General features: G+C 39.3%; 1 protein-coding gene across 2 annotated transcripts in view; it reads right to left on the bottom strand.

Moving 5' to 3' along the window:
* Nucleotides 1-468: 468 nt before the first annotated feature.
* LOC131440509 (phosphofurin acidic cluster sorting protein 2) overlaps nucleotides 469-17,406 on the bottom strand; it is a 65,960-nt gene continuing 49,022 nt past the window's right edge. Inside the window, exons 3-11 of one of the 2 annotated variants that reach the window (XM_058611840.1) lie at nucleotides 17,055-17,358; nucleotides 10,077-10,244; nucleotides 9,339-9,840; nucleotides 9,122-9,276; nucleotides 8,794-9,053; nucleotides 8,403-8,723; nucleotides 8,258-8,348; nucleotides 8,077-8,193; nucleotides 469-8,011 (exon numbers count right to left, since the gene is read on the bottom strand). In XM_058611840.1, the coding sequence (XP_058467823.1) occupies nucleotides 7,881-8,011; nucleotides 8,077-8,193; nucleotides 8,258-8,348; nucleotides 8,403-8,723; nucleotides 8,794-9,053; nucleotides 9,122-9,276; nucleotides 9,339-9,840; nucleotides 10,077-10,244; nucleotides 17,055-17,358 (2,049 nt within the window). In that variant the 3' untranslated portion in view covers nucleotides 469-7,880. The remainder of the gene's footprint in view (nucleotides 8,012-8,076; nucleotides 8,194-8,257; nucleotides 8,349-8,402; nucleotides 8,724-8,793; nucleotides 9,054-9,121; nucleotides 9,277-9,338; nucleotides 9,841-10,076; nucleotides 10,245-17,054; nucleotides 17,359-17,406) is intronic. The other variant, XM_058611841.1, reaches the window with a different exon arrangement.

Genomic DNA, 17,406 nt, shown 5'->3' on the forward strand with positions numbered 1-17,406 from the left:
ATTACCTTTTCTGACTGGGTCACATTGGAATCCTATCGATGAATCAGAATGAAGTATTCAACCAAGAACGGCTGTCCAATGGAATAGGGTTTCAACGATGGTGAGGTAAAAAGCAAAGTCTTGGCATTACATTCATTTTGTGGAATTTGGCCTTTCTGTTTCAACAGACTTCGCAGCCGATTCATGGCTAGTACTATGGATTCTACTGACGCTAAGAATCCTTCCAGGTCGGGGCTCGAACATACGACAACTGGCTTGTAAGACCAGCGTCCTATGCATTGAACCACCAACCCGGGACACGATTGTGAGGTGCCCCCTCTAATAAACAGCTACTGTCATGTTCGTTTATTAGAGGGGTTTTTTACCCCCTCTAATAAACGATCATGACAATAGCTATGTCAGTTTAGAGTGAATTTTGAGGATTAATTTGGGCGGATTCTTTCAATATGTGTTTTATAATTACACCAATTTTGTTTTTGTAAATAACAAAAAAATCACATTTATTTTCTATTTCCATAAATTTAATATGCATTGCTGTTTGACGACTTCAAGGTACCCTACTTAAACATACAGTTGAATATGTTTCCGTTTACTATATGTGTATGCTTTTGATGAATCTTAAAAACTACGCATTATGGCGGTTTCCTAAAACATGTTCTACAAGAGCTTACGAAAATTTCCTAGTTACGTGTAGAATAGTAGAGCGTATTTAAGTATGTTTTTTATATTAGATGCGAAATACGTAGTTATGTTTCTTGCAAAGATAATAGCAGTTTATCCATTGCTTTTGTTTGATACCAGTACTGATTATTATGCGACTAATGCTGTGATGCTATGTATTCAACAACCGGATAAGTATTCCACGATAAACTATTTCTAGCGATATGCTCTAACAGAACACGCATTTAGAGCACTAGAAAGGTAAGGACAATAAAAATTCCCAAAATGGAAATAGCATACGAGAATTCTGTACACAGACCTTCGCGAACAACGATCATTTCCAGTAACATGAATATTTAATACCCTGGCTTTTCTACAATGATTATATAAATTACTTTATTTGTAGTATTTATTGTTACAAATTGGTTTAACTAACCATCCAGTGCGTGCTCAAAACACTATCAGTCATATTGATTTCTGTATATTCTTCGTTTATATCAATTTTCCTTCGTAACGCTATAAATGAGAGACTAGCTTCCACAAAATAAAAATTCATCAGTTGAGGCCCTTCTTCTAATAAGTTTATTTTAACTCATACGCTTTTAATAATATCACAATCCAAATGACAATGTCAGAATGCGCCGATTCCTCCTGTTGTAAAAAGTCCACAATCAGTAATCACCACAGAATATACACGAGTATTCTAAGCTTAACTTACACTACAACTAGACAGTTTTGACATTCAATCCAATTTAATGTGTCTCTAGATCTTCTTACGTAACACAAGTGAACCACTTTCTAGTTACAAACCTAAAGCCGTTGGTAACACTCATGTTGGTAGATTACCTTATCCAGTAAGGTAGAGAGCACACGGTTGGACGACCTTGGTAACCAAAACTACGTATAGCATCTGTGTGCTTCGAAAAAGTGCATTAGAAGAAGAGTTGATCATTGATAATATATTCCGATGCGAAACATATTGTTTCAAAGAACAATAGCTAGCATTTATAGTACCATAGTAGGGCTGGTGATGTTATATTGATGCAAAGATTAGAATTTACGAGTAAATAAAAAGGATGTTGCCTTGTGGCTCTCTTTGTACAGTTAGTTAAACCTCACACTCTCGATCAGGTAAATACACACACGTACACTGACACACACACCCACACTTTTCAGTCGAGTAGGTGGGAATAAATATAGTTTCGCGGCGTAGCACCAGACTCGAGTCGTCGGGGCGCCCGCAAACCAGAAAGCTCTAACCGGAATCACCGAATTGACCTCGGCATCCAGCGAAGCCCAAATGGTGGACCAGAGAGTAAAACAACATACCGCAGAGCTATGATTACACCGGCAACCGGCAACCCGTTACAGAGGCTGCGATAGTGAGGTGCATGAGTACAGGCCTCCCTCAGAAGTAGAGGTTCCGGGAGTATTAATATACAGAACGAGTAAGTAGTGTAAGTAGTAATTAGACCCCGAAGTCATCCTCCAGAACGGAAGTTGAACTTCTACCTGACTCAGCCATGGCTGCTCCCGGAAATATCTGCACCAGTCTATATCCGGAGTGTGTACATTTTGTTGAAACACCTAAACAAGCGATCTGCGGCTGTACTATCGGTAAGCAAATTATCGATTTTCATTCAATACAACGCTATTACTTTTACCTTTTGCAAATCCATATCAATCTTTTCAACCGACCAGAATGATGTGCTATTTATGCACTAGTTAAAAACGTCCTGTTCAGTGAACCGCACAGACTAGAATGAATGTATCTCATACCTAACCAATGATAAAACGCTGAACTTTAAGTTATTTATGATTATCACATACTCCTGAAAATTGTATCATGAATTGTTGATAATATTTTCGATGGCATGGAAAAAAGCTATGCTGTTACGTAAAGTATACCAAGAAATATCCATAATAAAAACTCATGTTTACATTCTTCCGAAAACTTCTCTTTGAATATTGAATAAGAACCAACAACTTGGTTTGAGCATGCACTAGCATAACCATTAGAATTTTAAACAGTTTTGACCCAAATGAATATGAATTCTTATTTTTTTTTCGAGTGCACTTTTTAGTTTACTTTCCACATTTTACCCAAAACTCGGATCCATATGAAATTCAATAGAAGGCTAGGGAACTAAATTCTTAAATTTGAATCTGAATTGAAAAAAAAATTACCTTGTTACTCCTGATCCGAAAGTTTGATCCGGGTAAAATTCAATAGCAATCTATAGGACCAACCTTTCATTTCAATATAAGTTTGTGAAAATCGGTCCATTTGTTACATACATACATACATACATACATACATACATACATACATACATACATGCATACATACATACATACCTACATTATTCTCAACAGGTTGATGAAATGCACTGAAGGCGAACGAGGATTGTCGAACATGCAGTTCGGTTTTCGTCGAGGAGTGTCGACGATTGATGCAATCCGGAGCGCTGAGAAGGCGTCCAAACAGAAGCGAAGAGGTGACCGATACTGCGCCGTGGTTACAATGGACGTGAAGAATGCTTTCAATAGTGCCAGCCATCTCCCATCGCCACAGCACTACACCGAATGCGGGTCCCAGATTATGTTTGCCGAATCCTAAAGAGCTATTTCCACAATAGAATCCTGGTGTACGATACGAACGAAGGACAGAGGTCAGTGCGAGTGACGGCGGGCGTCCCTCAGGGATCCATTCTCGGGCCGACTCTTTGGAACGCTATGTACAATGGGGTCTTGACACAGCAACTTCCCAAGAAAGTGAAAATCGTGGGCTTCGTGAACGACATATCGTTAACGGTGAAGGGCGAGTCTCTCGAAGAAGTAGAGGCCTCGGTGACAGAGACGATAAGCACGATTGAGGGCTGGATGGACGGAGTCAAGCTACAAGTAGCTCACCACAAAACGGAAGTGTTGTTGGTGAGCAACTGCAAGTCGATCCAGCGTATCGAGATAGATGTAGGGGGACATGCGAACCGTGAAAAGCTGAACAGAACATTCCGGCTTATGGTCAAACGAGTCACGAGCGCCTACATGACAATATCGTCGGAAGCAGCAAGCGTTATCGCCGGAATGATCCCAATCTGCATCACCCTGGCGGGAGATATCGAGTGTTATCAGCGCAGAACCACCAGAAACGTGCGAACGATGATTCGAATTGATTCGATGGCGAAGTGGCAGCAGGAGTGGGACAGTACGGAGAAAGGTAGATGGACTCATCGGCTCATTCCACATTTGTCGCCATGGATGAATAGACAACACGGAGAGGTAAACTTCTACCTAACGCAGTTTCTATCTGGCTATGGTTGTTTCCGGAAGTATCTGCATCGGTGTGGTCACGCCGCGTCTCCATTTTGTCCGGAGTGTGAGTATGTTGAAGAAACACCTGAACATGTGATATTCGATTGTCCCCGGTTTGCGGAAGTACGTAGAGAAATGCCTGCCCTAAGGGTGGATAATATATCTGAGGAAATGAGTCGTTAAGAAGGCACGTGGAATGCAGTAAACAAAGTGGTAACACAGATACTCTCGGAGTTGCAGCGAGTATGGAGAAGGGATCAGCGAGTAAGCGTCGGGTCGTATACGGGTATCGAAAACGTCGGTTTCGAGAGAACTCCCAGCGTCGGGGAACTCTCTGTCGCGGTAGGCTAGATCCTTCGGCGGGGACTAGTCGAGTAGCCACCACAACACCGACTTGTGTCGTCGGGGCGCCAGCGAACCAGAAGCTATGCTCCAACTGGAATCGCCGAACCGACCACGGCACTCTCTCGTGTGTCCCGTGTGGTGTAACAGGGGACTCGGTGTCGGGAGAGCCTCTTTCGCCGGGGAACTCTCCGTCGGTGTAGTCTAGATCTTTCATCGGGGATTAGACGAGTAGATCGTGGCGTAGCACCGTTAAGATAGTCAGGGCACCAGTGAACCGGAAGCCATCCTCCAACCGGCATCATTGGATCGACCCAGGCATCCTTACGGTCGGGCCGTGGACGGGTATCGAAAACGTCGGTTTCGGGAGAATTTCCATCGTCGGGGAACTCTCTGTCGGTGTAGGCTAGATCCATCACCAGGGACTAGTCGAGTAGACGCCACAACACCGATTCGAGTCGTCGGGGCATCAGCGAACCGGAAGCCATGCTCCAACCGGAATCGCGGAGCCGACCTCGGCACTCCTTCGGATGTCCCGCGTGGCGTAAAAGGGGAAACTTTCCGTCAGTGTAGGCTGGATCCATCGTCGGGGATCAGGCGAGTAGTGTGGCGCAACGTAGCGGCATTGGGTCGTCGAGGGGCCAAAGGTGGATCGAGATGAATAAAGAGAGGAGCTCATTTTCTCCCAAACGAAGAAGTGCATGAGCACAGCCTCCCCCGAAGTATTGAGCTTAGCTTAGTTCCGAGGGGATCGAGTCCAAGGTGTTTTAGTGGGTAAGGTTCAGCCAGTCCCACTCGCTGGTTCACAATAGCGGTAGCTTGACAACTACCGAGCGCGTGAGCTGGGAAAGTACATAAGGTATTTCACCTTGTAAAAAAAACATACATACATACATACATACATACATACATACATACATACATACATACATACACACACAGATATTTTGCGCACTCGACGAACAGGCCTCGGTTTAAAAATCGTTTTTTACAATGATTGCATAGCCTTTTTGTATGATAAAAAAGGTACCACATTATAAAGTAAGACGTATTCATGTTAAAAAGAAGTTCTCTGAAATACATGCGTCTGGCGAGTTATGGACAGTAAATAGGATATAACCCGTTTATCGTTGGTTGGTTAAGAGAAAGAAAATTATCTTCATTCTTTTTATCTTACACTGGTTTACAATGGATGGCACCAAACTAGTATTGTATGAAAATTGTGACGATGTTTCGAGACAGAAGTCCGACAATTTCCTGAGAGATGAGACATGCATCGGATGCGTTATTTTTTAATATTCCTTTCAGCTTTTCATTTGCAATAAAAGCTGTTTTCGCAACATAACGAATGAAACAAATTTTTGATACCAATAATTACAATCAGTGTTGGTGATTGCCGAAAATTTGACAGAAGCTACTATATTGCTATCTATATTGTATACAACATTTTCAATCTGATAGAAGATGCTACAAGAACTCGAGTCTCTCAATGCATGAACCGCGAGAGAATTTTTCTACATTTCTTCGCTCCACTTCATACTCTGAGTATTTCATGGCGCTTAAAAAAATGTACAGTCTGATAATGATCGTTGCTGTGTGGAATTTCCCAAGAGAGAATCGCAAGTTGACAATTATCGCAGAAAATCGAATCGATGATTCAACTTGATGATTCTCATACTAGGTTGCAATATTTCAAAACCCTTGTGTGGAGCATTCACAGACATTTTCATAGACGCAACTTATACAAAGATTATATACACATAGTTAGAATAAGCGGCAATAGTAAAATGATTCTATCCCAATTATCAACTGCCTTTATAGAATCGGATCGCGAAACGAGAATAAGCGACCGTTTGTTGCTTCAGAGAGGATCCCCACAGCCTTTGATTCTCAGAAATGTCATCGAGAGAAATTCGCTCTCGCACTGGTGTCGATTCTATGTTAAATGAGCCATGCCAATGTTTTTGTTGTTGCAATGATATCCGTTTCTCTTCGATGGCACTGATTCAATCGTGTGAAGAGTTGCCAGTGAGCGTTCTTTGATATGATAAAAGCCATCCTTGATTACAATTATTGCACGTGGCAATTAATGGGCAGCTTCAATAGGAAGTAAACGGTACTAGCATAATTGACAAACGGTAGATAATACGGTTCTTTCTCTTTATGCTATGAATGTTACTGCTATGAATGTTAAAGCAATCCCAGTTCCATCAACAACCATTTCCAAAGTAAAAGTTATTGCAATGAAGTATATCATAAAGAATATTGTTACACCAATATTTCCAAATAACAAAGAATGAGTATTTTCCCTCGTGCATTTTTTTCGAACTAAACAATTACCACAGGTAATTTTTACAACGAGTTGATCATTTTAAAGTTAGTTCGTCAGATGCATTAGCTAGCAAAGATATCGAAAAATCAAAGAAATAATTCCTTCTGTTTGCAACAAATCCACATAAAAAGAGCACTAACAGACCATACTTCTTTCCATAGAAAAAAGCAGCGATTCGTTGCTATAAAATTGTCTTAAATGTTTCATAAATTCATTACTATTTATTGTCTATCGTCTTGTCTGGACTCTTTAAAATTAGAATGGATAAACATTCGATCTTCCCACCGAAATGCATTAAACAAACAAACAAAGAAAAGAAGACGAAGAATAACACTATCCAACATATTTCAACAGATTCCGCTGTCGCATATAAGTATAGAGCTCAAGCATACATCAACTGACTAGTTACACTAACTTTTTACAGACTGAATCACCAGCCAAGACTATTGTACTGTGAAACAACTCATTCATTTCTCGGTAATCACGTTTTTGTGCAGTCCTCGAACACAAGGCGACCACCAATCGGGTCACCATAGAAACGAATACCGGGAGGTTGATATGAATTGCATATTTACAATCATTCGAAAAATTCGAGTACCAGCGATTAATTGAATTGATTATTTTTACATGAACGCAGTTTATGTATGTATGTTATGTGTGTTATTGTACATGTTCTAATAAGTAATCGCAGTAAAGATTGAATTACATAAATAAATTATACAATTTTAAGCTATTGTGTGACCAAATCATGAGTTTCTTCTGTTGATGTGAATCGAAAAGCAACAACACGGTATTCTAGAGAAATCGGCGACATCCGAGACGTACAAACTAATTGTTTAATTTTGAGCGAAACCAAAAGTAATTGACCTCGATTGGTGCTGCTAAAGAGCCTTATAGCCTAAATGTACATAAAACACCTAATACAACTGACATCAGTTGTACTTCTTACTAGTAGATCATCCTAATCACAGCGAGATCGACTCGCTGCAGCCCAACTACGGGGTCGTAAGATTCGAGAGGAACTACTGAGAGTCGTCCGTGCAGTAGCTGTTGCTGTTATACCACTATTACTACTACCGTTAGTATCTGTACTAGCAGTGGCAGTAATCGAAGTAGAAAAGAAGCGTGGTTTATCAGACCTACGTACAGGTTGCGAAACTGATGACTGCGTTACCGGTGCCATCGTGGTAGATCTTACCCCAGTTGCTACTGCCGCGGATGAAGAAACTGACTAGGTTAACATTTCTGCCGAAGCTAACGGAGCTCCAACTAACGCGATAGGGAAATTTTTGATATGTGTCTGCCATTGAGATGAAAGTTGAAAGAATTTGACTCCAGTCCACTCTGTACCATCGATGTATACTAAGAGAGGAAAATGATGTCATGGAAAATTATTTGCTTAAAGTTCATATTTGAATTAAGTGTACCTCGCATAGGAACCGGATGTGACTGTCTAGGTGAGCAGATCAACCGAGCCACCCCTTCAACGCATTGTTCCTTTTCGGCGTCTCTATCTTTCTCCTTCTTTTTACCTAATCGCATCACTAAAATATAATTTCATTTAAGAAAATCTGTTAATAAGTATATATTTATAAATAATTCTTTTACCACTCTTCTGTTTTTTCTCCTTGGTAGCATAGCTAAGTGTCAAGCCGTTTGAATAATCGCCATTATTGGGAGCTAATGGTAATCTCCAAACCTGTAGTGGATACAATTAAAATCAAGATTCAGAATACTATATACAAAAATATACCTGTAAATGTCTGAAGGTGCTCTTAATACTGTTCTTGCCAGTTGGGTCCTGACCCTTGCTCTGCGATTTATCTTTACCATCCAGAAAAGGCCGTGCCAGTGGCCAATAATCGACCTGTAATTCGAGTGACTCCTGGATACCGCTATTCTGTTGTTGAGCAACTGCAGCCACAGGTGTAAGTGGAGCTGGAGGCGACGCTCGTCCGCTTTGCGGCGGTGAACTTGACAGTACACGATCGGAGCTTTGCTGGGAACCAAGCGTTACCGTTTCATCCAAATCTAATGACAACTGGGGACCCTCGAGACAACCTATCCTAACATCCTGCAGAATAAAGGAAAATAATCCAATTACCTCGGTATTGAAATTGAGAAGTTGAAATTTGCTATCTTACACTTATAAATGGCACAAAAATTTGACAAGAATCTTCATCTCGATAGTTAACCATGGCTTCAGCGATAGGAACTTGTGTGCAAGGACCAGCCGAATGCAGATATCGCTGTATCCGACTGATAATCTCAGCCGATTCGTTCTTCGATTGTGCGCTTTCCAGGTTCGCTGCCCGTTCACAGTTCTGCTGCCAATTTTCAGTTCCAAACATATTTGAGTAGCTTGAATCAATTAAACTTAGATATCTTGCCACACCACATAATCCTGGAAACAAATAAATAAAAGATAGTTTTGACAAATACCATGTACGTCAATCTAATTAGTACACTAACCTAAAGGGACAATGTAAAACCTGATATGATTAACCCAATCGGGTGGACGAATTCCTAATAATTCGACATAATGACGCAAAACAGCGCCCTGCAGCCAATCTCCACCGACTAGAAGTACCTTAACTGTAGTAGGGGGCTTAGCAGTTGAATTACAACTAAAATGAATAAAATAATAATCAATCAACAGCTTCAACATTACCAACACGATATCACATACTATTTTTGAATTTTATTCATCAGTGCTTGCGTGATAGCTTTGACCTCGGCTGTGTTGTTTGGAGAAAATGTTGGTCGGAAAGCAGATGATATGAGTGAAATAAGTCGCGGAGTAGAAGAGGAACTGCTACTGGCCTCCGGTGGACCAACGATCGTGACAACATCAGGCAGTTGTGATTCTTCCGTAGTGAAGGTTCGTGATAGCTGATCTAGTAGCGACTTCCGTGGCTCGACATTCGTTGGCGATAAACAGGTTTCCAATGGGGATGCTTTAGGTTGATCAGCAGTAGTAGGGAAAGTAAGAGATTGCTTCTGTTTCTTGGCACTGTTTGGAGTGCTACTGCTGGTACGAAATAAACGATTTTTCTTTTCCACTGCCGCTGTTTCTTTCTCTTTCGGTGGACTTCCGGCATTTTGAGGATCCGAGGAAAGAGCCTCCGGGTCTGTGTTCCCAGCACCTCCTTCGTTGCCGGAGCTATCGTTTTTCCAATCACCTGAGCGGTCTAAAGTGAAATGAAATGAATTACAGTTTAGACTGGCGGTCTAAATTGGGCCTTTTTTCAATTGGGGGAAGATCCTTATGGAGATAGCAGATCAATTCAGAAAGGTTGTCTAGCTACGAATTTAATCAAGAATGAAACATTACAAGGAAAATCAAGTTGATGAGAAGCACATACAGAATACAATGAGAATAGCAGACAGTAATGACAGAATACGTTCGAAATATGAAGCTACAAACCTTGGTTGTTACTCATACTGTTATTGTAATTGCTAGTATGATTGTTATTACTGATATTGTTGTTGATCGTACTATTAATAATGTTATTAGCAATTGTTACGGTAGTGGATTTCTTTTCGGCGAGTGAGTCACGTTTCTCTAAAATCGTTTTCTTTTCTGGCATAAAATCTGTAAAAACGAAAGAAAATGAAAAGAGAAAACAAACAGAACAAGCCATGCATATTATATCTTATATATGAAGAGTACAAACATTATGAACGGTACATATTAATATGATATATACGAAAGTCGGAAGCAGCAAATTGTTGTACTTAGTTGGGCAGAGTTTTCTAATTTAGCATATCAAAATCTTGGCATTACATTCCTTGTGTGGAATTTGGCCTTTCTGTTTCAACCAGCCCCCTGCTATGACGTCATGAAACTGTGGCCAGCATCATTCTGCAAAAACCAGAACAATGAAGAAGAATGGCTTACAAAAAATTGGATTTTACAAACTACTTGTTTATTAAGTATCCTTTACCGCTTTTCCCCGCAAAGTATCGATCAGAATATCATCACTACGATAAGGAAAGTGAGATTTTACTCGATTTGAAATGCTCGAATGTTTGTTTACCATACTCTGAGCGATCTGATTGCCCACCAAATGCCCCAGATGTTGGCTACAATAGCACTTGCTGGAGCGCCCTATCCTTGCCACCGGGCTGGTTTCAACCACCCCGGTGGCACGGCTGTCATCTGCACACAATTGGCTTGAAGCCGGAATTTTTGGTTCCTTGGTTCCACTTCGCTGCCAGATGCTGTATTTAAGCAATGTTCATATCTTCATATCTTCATGCGGTAGCACCAATATAGGTAAACTGATTCGTAAGAATATAATTAAACTAAAATGAGCAAGATTTCATTTCCTGTTTGATGGAAAGTCAAATTACCGGTTGCATAAATAACTCAAAGCTTGAATACAACGAAATTTAATTATTAAAAAACATGATGTTCAGCATCAGACAGAAGTTAATTTCCATAATTAAATACTGTGCGCTTCGAAATGATATGAACATAGCTTAACTCTAAGCTCAATAGAAGCTCTCCGGGCGATGAAACCAGGAAAGTATCCCCCATATTTCCTGGGGAAAATACGGGAACATTTGAGAGCTTTATCTGAGCGGTCTTATTTAATATCGTTAGTCTGGGTCCCTTCGCATTGCTCTATTCCGGGCAATGAAAAGGCAGATTCATTAGCTAAAGTGGGCGGTGATATTTACGAAAGACCAATCTGCTTCAACGAATTTTTCAACATTTCTCGTCAGAAGACACTCGAAAGTTGGCAAGCTTCATGGAGCAATGGAGACCTAGGACGTTGGCTATACTCTATAATTCCAAAGGTATCGACGAAGCCTTGGTTTGAGGGGATGAAAGTGGGTCGCGATTTCATTCGTGTGATGTCCCGACTTATGTCTAATCACTCCGAGTTGGGTACGCATCTCTGGCGAATTGGCCTCGTTGAAAATGGTATCTGCGCTTGTGGCAATGGTTACCACGACATCGAGCATATTGTGTGGTCATGTGCCCTGAATCGTTTCGCAAGATTACAGTTAAGAGACTCCCTTTGGGCCCGAGGTAGGCCACCAAATGTGCCGGTGCGAGATGTACTAGCAAGTCGCGATTGCACTTATATGTACTCGATTTACATCTTTCTGAAAAATATTGGTTTATCAATCTAGTTACTGCTTTTCTTTATTTACATCCTTTACAGTTCACCTTTCCCCAAAATGCCATATGGTGACGCACTGATTGGTTTTTGGTAACCACACATCGGAAATTTTGAGCCAAAATGAAACGAAGATTACACGAAGACTTTGAAGTTATTACATTATTATTATCTGTTTTGTGTTATTGTATATTGTTTGAGTGTGTATGTAACTATTTGTTTTTTCCATACTAACCTGGAGTAACCGCCAGTAATTCGGCTCCCTTTTTTAACACTAACCTTAAATTTTCTATAGTTTAACCATAATTGTATTCCCCACTCTTTAACTCTCCCACCAACCTTGTATGTGTATGTATATATGTTAAATAATAATTGTAATTATATTGTACGAAAAAATACAATACAGACTTTGGCACCTCTGAGCTAAAGCTATGTGCCATATCAAATAAACGACATATGCAAAGAAAGAAAAAACATAGCTTAACATATTGTTGAAAACAATGCCACCATAGTAAAAAGCGTTGGCTTCAGGAATTAACATCCATAGCAGGGAGTTGGATTCAACAGACTTCGCTGCCGATTCTTAGCGTACAGAATGAAACGAAGTTGTAAGTTCAAACACATTGTTAAGCTCCTTCATTCTTTGGAAATAATATTAATTGCACAACATTGAATACTAATGATAGATTTGGAATTTATTCGTTACTGTATTACAGAAAAAGGCTGAACCTATTTAGGAAAAATTGTTTTAATCCACCCAGCGTAATGAAGCCTTTCACAATAATGTCGATGTGAAATATCGATACATGTAAAATTCGATAAAATAATTGGTGTTTGGTATACAGTTTTTATATTTCGTACAATTTTTGTATTGTCGTTTAGAAGACGGTTTCAAGTTGTCAACACTCATCACCCTGTAATGCCGGAGTGACGTTTCAACAACTCATGATTAGTGTTTATTATGGTTTACATTTCAATCTGTAAATCTGTGTTGGGTCTCAAGTGTCGATGCATTTAGTTTTCATCAAAATGCGAAGCATTTCGTGCATAAATGGTGCACTATTCTCAACATTTCACTAAGCTAATTAGCGAAGATGGAAGTTGGAGCATGGTGGAAGTATGGTAAGGAGTTTACCTTTCAGAACACTATACTGATGAGTGGAAGACAGAACGTAAATAATAGAAAATTGACACTCAACCAGCAACGCTTCAAAGAGGTTTAATAATCATTGGAAATAATTGTTTCAGTACGAAAATCATTTTATTTTCAGTTATGTTGTCAACGCTGTTCAAAGAAGCGAAAAACATTTAAAGTGCGTCACAGGTAGATTACCAACTGCAATACTAGCATATGTCGCACTAGAAGAAGAAGACGAAGCGGCGAATTAACCTGTCGTTTATTGAATATTAGGTTCATTACAAGAAATAGGTGCTTCTGTCCTTGTCCAAGTGTAGCAGCAGCGTTTTTCTACTGAGTTTGAGGTATATTCAGTAAATTTATTCATTTTGAACACAAGCGCTGTTGCCAAAGCGAAAAAATGATTCAAATTTTTGGTGTAACTGAACCTTTCCAATAACTGGATTCATGGTTTATCACCACACTATGAGCATGAAAATACACTGGATGAACGTCTTTGAGCTTAGCTTCTTATCAGTTCCCACGGACGACATAGACTGGAAAATGATTCATGTAATCCAACGAAAATGGAAATGTGCAAAAATATTGGGGTCCTGTCTCTGTATGATTTCAATTTCGCTATATTTCAGTCATGTGTCGTTTTTGATGGTCCTCCATTTGTTGAGTACTGATGAAATGCAAAAAAAACGAGTTGCACGTCATACAGAACAATGTACAATAATGCAACAAATCGATAGTTGTAACTTTCAATTCTTCTCAAAAATAACACAAATTATACAATCTCATTAATGTTTAGCCATATAATTATTTTGTAATACTCAAATGAATCTAGCAATACTGAAATACAACATCGAGCAATTCTCACCATATTTGTATTGGTCAGTGACTGTAGTATGAACCAAGAAATTGTAATTTTACTTTGCCGATTTATTTGGCAAACAATTCTGGAAACTGAATGTAAAACCTGTAAATTGATTATTTTGATTAATTCCAGTGTCCAAGTATTCTTGAGCAACCTATAAAAAGATAGATAAGGCGGATGGTCGCAACGAAGATATGAAAGAATTTTTGTTCCAGACGGTATGGTATCTTATCTAATATATAACCAGCCTTGTGTCCGATATTCAACTCGTTAAATTATGATTTGATTTCACAGTTCTTCCTAGTTACTGTTTAAGATTGTTGTATTTATTGACGCATTATTAATTACACGAATAGAAAAGTTCAGAGATGAACTAAAAAAGTTCAAAGTGGTGAAATCAATATCAATCGACGCCATTAATTTACCTTTTGTTGACTGTCATTGATTTTCACTGAAATTGTCTTTCTCTAATGGCAAACCAAAATGGTCAACTAGAAAAACTTTACATATCAAGGAAATAAATGAAAAATGCAAGTTCAAAATTTGGACACCATTATTTTGTGCAGCTTTTTTTATTGACCGAATTTTTCCGCTTTAACGCGCTTACTGCCCTCCTATGAATATCACTGGGGCTAAAAACTGGTTTGGCCGAACATCCTATGAATTCCAACAATTTTAGTCAAACCTCCAAGTGCACCGAAACTATATCTTCTTGAAATATCTTTACCCATATCAGTCTCTGTTGCCATACGATTCTACGATTTTCTTCCAAATATCCCGATGTGCAAAAATCGTCAATTCTTTCTCTCGGCTTCCAGTAGCTAGCCGAAAAATTGTTTACCTCTCTTGCTAGATATTAACACTCCGAAAAATGATCCTCACATCATGTTATAGGAACGTTACAAGAGTTTTATCCAGATGCCAAAGAACGCTTTTCACTCTTATCTAAACATTGTGCATATTGTAAAATTACAAAATGTCAAAAATGCGCAATAACATTATTCTATACCATTTTCAATACACATATGAGCATAGCTTCTAGTTCAACCTACGTTTGAAGCAAATCCAATTGGTATTTGATCGTTTGGCATAAAATGAGTTCGTCATAAATATTTTTATACATCGGTCTTTTAGGCAGAATTGTTATAAACTTGAATGGCAAAAAGCATGATGGGCATAATTATCATTTACTCGGTCTAATTAGGCATTAGTACTGCATTTTGAACATTCAGCACTATTTTATATGGTTGTGTATACGTTCCTAATGTGTAAAAATGTATCTAACAGATAGTGTAAGTTTCTTTCTTTTAAACATTAGACTTTTCAACTAAAGACTATCCCAGAAAGTATGGACGCAACCAAAAACCGCTGCCATTTCGAAATGGTTCAGAATCTATCAATTTTTATGACTGCGTACTGTTGTTTACACTCTTCTCTAACCACTTGTGCAGTTGTTTATTCGTTTTCATTAGTTTGTTTCGAAATGCGTGGACTTTCAGCAGAACAACGTCGAAAAATAGTGTACAAATGGTGCACAGAACGCGGACTGTCACTGAGAAAGATAGCAGAAATGGAAGGAGTAAGTGAAAAAGCCGTGCGAAATGCAATCAGGATGTTCGGTGAGGATAACACCTTTGAGGATAAACCGAAAACGGGTCGAAAAAAGGTCCTGCTAACCAGTTGGATAAACGTATACTGAGGGCATTCGAGCAAAAGAAGGAGGTTTCAGTTCGGGATGTGGCCAAAAAAGTGGGCACTTCGAAGTCAAATGTTCTTCGTGTTAAAGAACGTTACAAATCCGGCATTTCGAAGTCAAATGTTCTTCGTGTTAAAGAACGTTACAAATCCTTGCCGGGACCACAATACTATACGGTGCGAGAAGGGCAAGTGTTAAACCAGTCCGAGACATCGATTGAAGTCGAAAAATTTGGTAAGAAAGCTATGGTCTTGCAAGCAATTTGTAGCTGCGGTAAGATTTCGAAACACTTCATCACCACTGCTTCAATGTACATCAAGGAATGTTTACACTACCCATGATTCGAATCCACAAGGATACTATTGTCTTCTAGCAAGATATTGCTTCCTGCCACTACTCGAAATCAACGGTAGAACGGTATACTACCAAAAATGTCACTTTCGTCCCAAAAGACATGAATCCACCAAATTGCCCACAACTTCGACCAATTGAGGAATTTTGGGCATTAACGAAGGCACATCTTAGGAAACGTGTCTCGGCAGCCGAAACCATTCAACAGTTCGAAAAAGATTGGCAAAAAGTGTCAAAACTTGTCGCCAAGAAGTCTGTACGGAATTTAATGAGGAACGTTCGCAAAAAGGTGCGCCAGCTAGTCTACAATGGCTAAGTAGCAAATGTTGAGAATAATATTCTGTTGTTGTAGTCTAATATTATCAGTATATCGAATAAATTTTGAATATCTAACACTTGTGAATTATGTACAGCGAAATCAAAGTGCGTCCATACTTTCTGGGACAGTCTTTAAGTTGTTAACAAATACAACATACATTTTTAAAATTATTGCACCTAGTGGCTATAATACGAGAAAAATGTTTTCAACTACATGAAAATAATTGTACGAAGCACCCATCCTACCAAATAGTTTGACGATGGATGGACAAAACTCGACACTAGGTTAATTAAAATAGGTTCGGCTTTCCCATCGATATCGATCAGGCTACAGCACAAACATACATACACTGCAAGCAAACTCTCAATTCGTGCAATCGGACCTGGCCCTGAATTTGCATGGTTTGTAACCCTATAGCATCCCTGTCACGGGAAAACCTTGCTCATTCAAATCATTAAAAGTTCCATTCACAATTCAATGATTTTTTTGGTTCATTAGTAGTTCACTTGTGAATGTTTCATTCAATCAATGAAGCACACTTATAATAAGATTGAACACATGCTTGCTGCTAATACAGGAATGATGATATTTAGTAGAACGTTTGCAGATATAAAAATTTCAAATTTGGTCCCACGTGAGCTTTTCAAAATTAGACTATCGATATATCTGCATAAGCAATCGGATTTGGATTTTAATTCCAATACATTTCGAAGATTTAATAAATTCATCATGCTGTTTGCTTACCTTTCAAATATCCATACATAAAAATAAACTCTCAAACGACACATAAAAATTGATTTTTCACTCGGCAACGGAAAAGTAAGTCTATCTAATTAACAGGTCGACGCAAATCGATATGATCAGCAAAACAAATCGACTATACCTTTAGAAAATAGATCTAACGTACCTTTAGTTGTTTTCTGCAGCGAGCTCAACTGAACAGCTGACTGTTGATGCTGTAATGCCGGCTTGGCATTTTCGAAAAATGGCCTCAATGATGGCTTTGGCGTGGAACCAATAGACAAACTGTCCATATCTTGACCGGAATCATCCCCTTCGCCGCAGGACAGTGATTCCAGCTCTTGAAACAGAGCATCCAAATCCCGCTTACCCCGTAAAGAGGGACCTCGTTCCTGTGCGTCGCCTTCCAGCTCGTCAGGAACTTTGAACCGCTTTAGTAGTGATATTATACGTTGCTTAAAGTTTCGTTGCTACGGAAAATTGATCGATCAATATGATAATTTGAACCATGAAATAGA

The sequence above is a fragment of the Malaya genurostris genome, chromosome 1, assembly GCF_030247185.1.
Source record: "Malaya genurostris strain Urasoe2022 chromosome 1, Malgen_1.1, whole genome shotgun sequence".
Taxonomy (NCBI): Eukaryota; Metazoa; Arthropoda; class Insecta; order Diptera; family Culicidae; genus Malaya; species Malaya genurostris.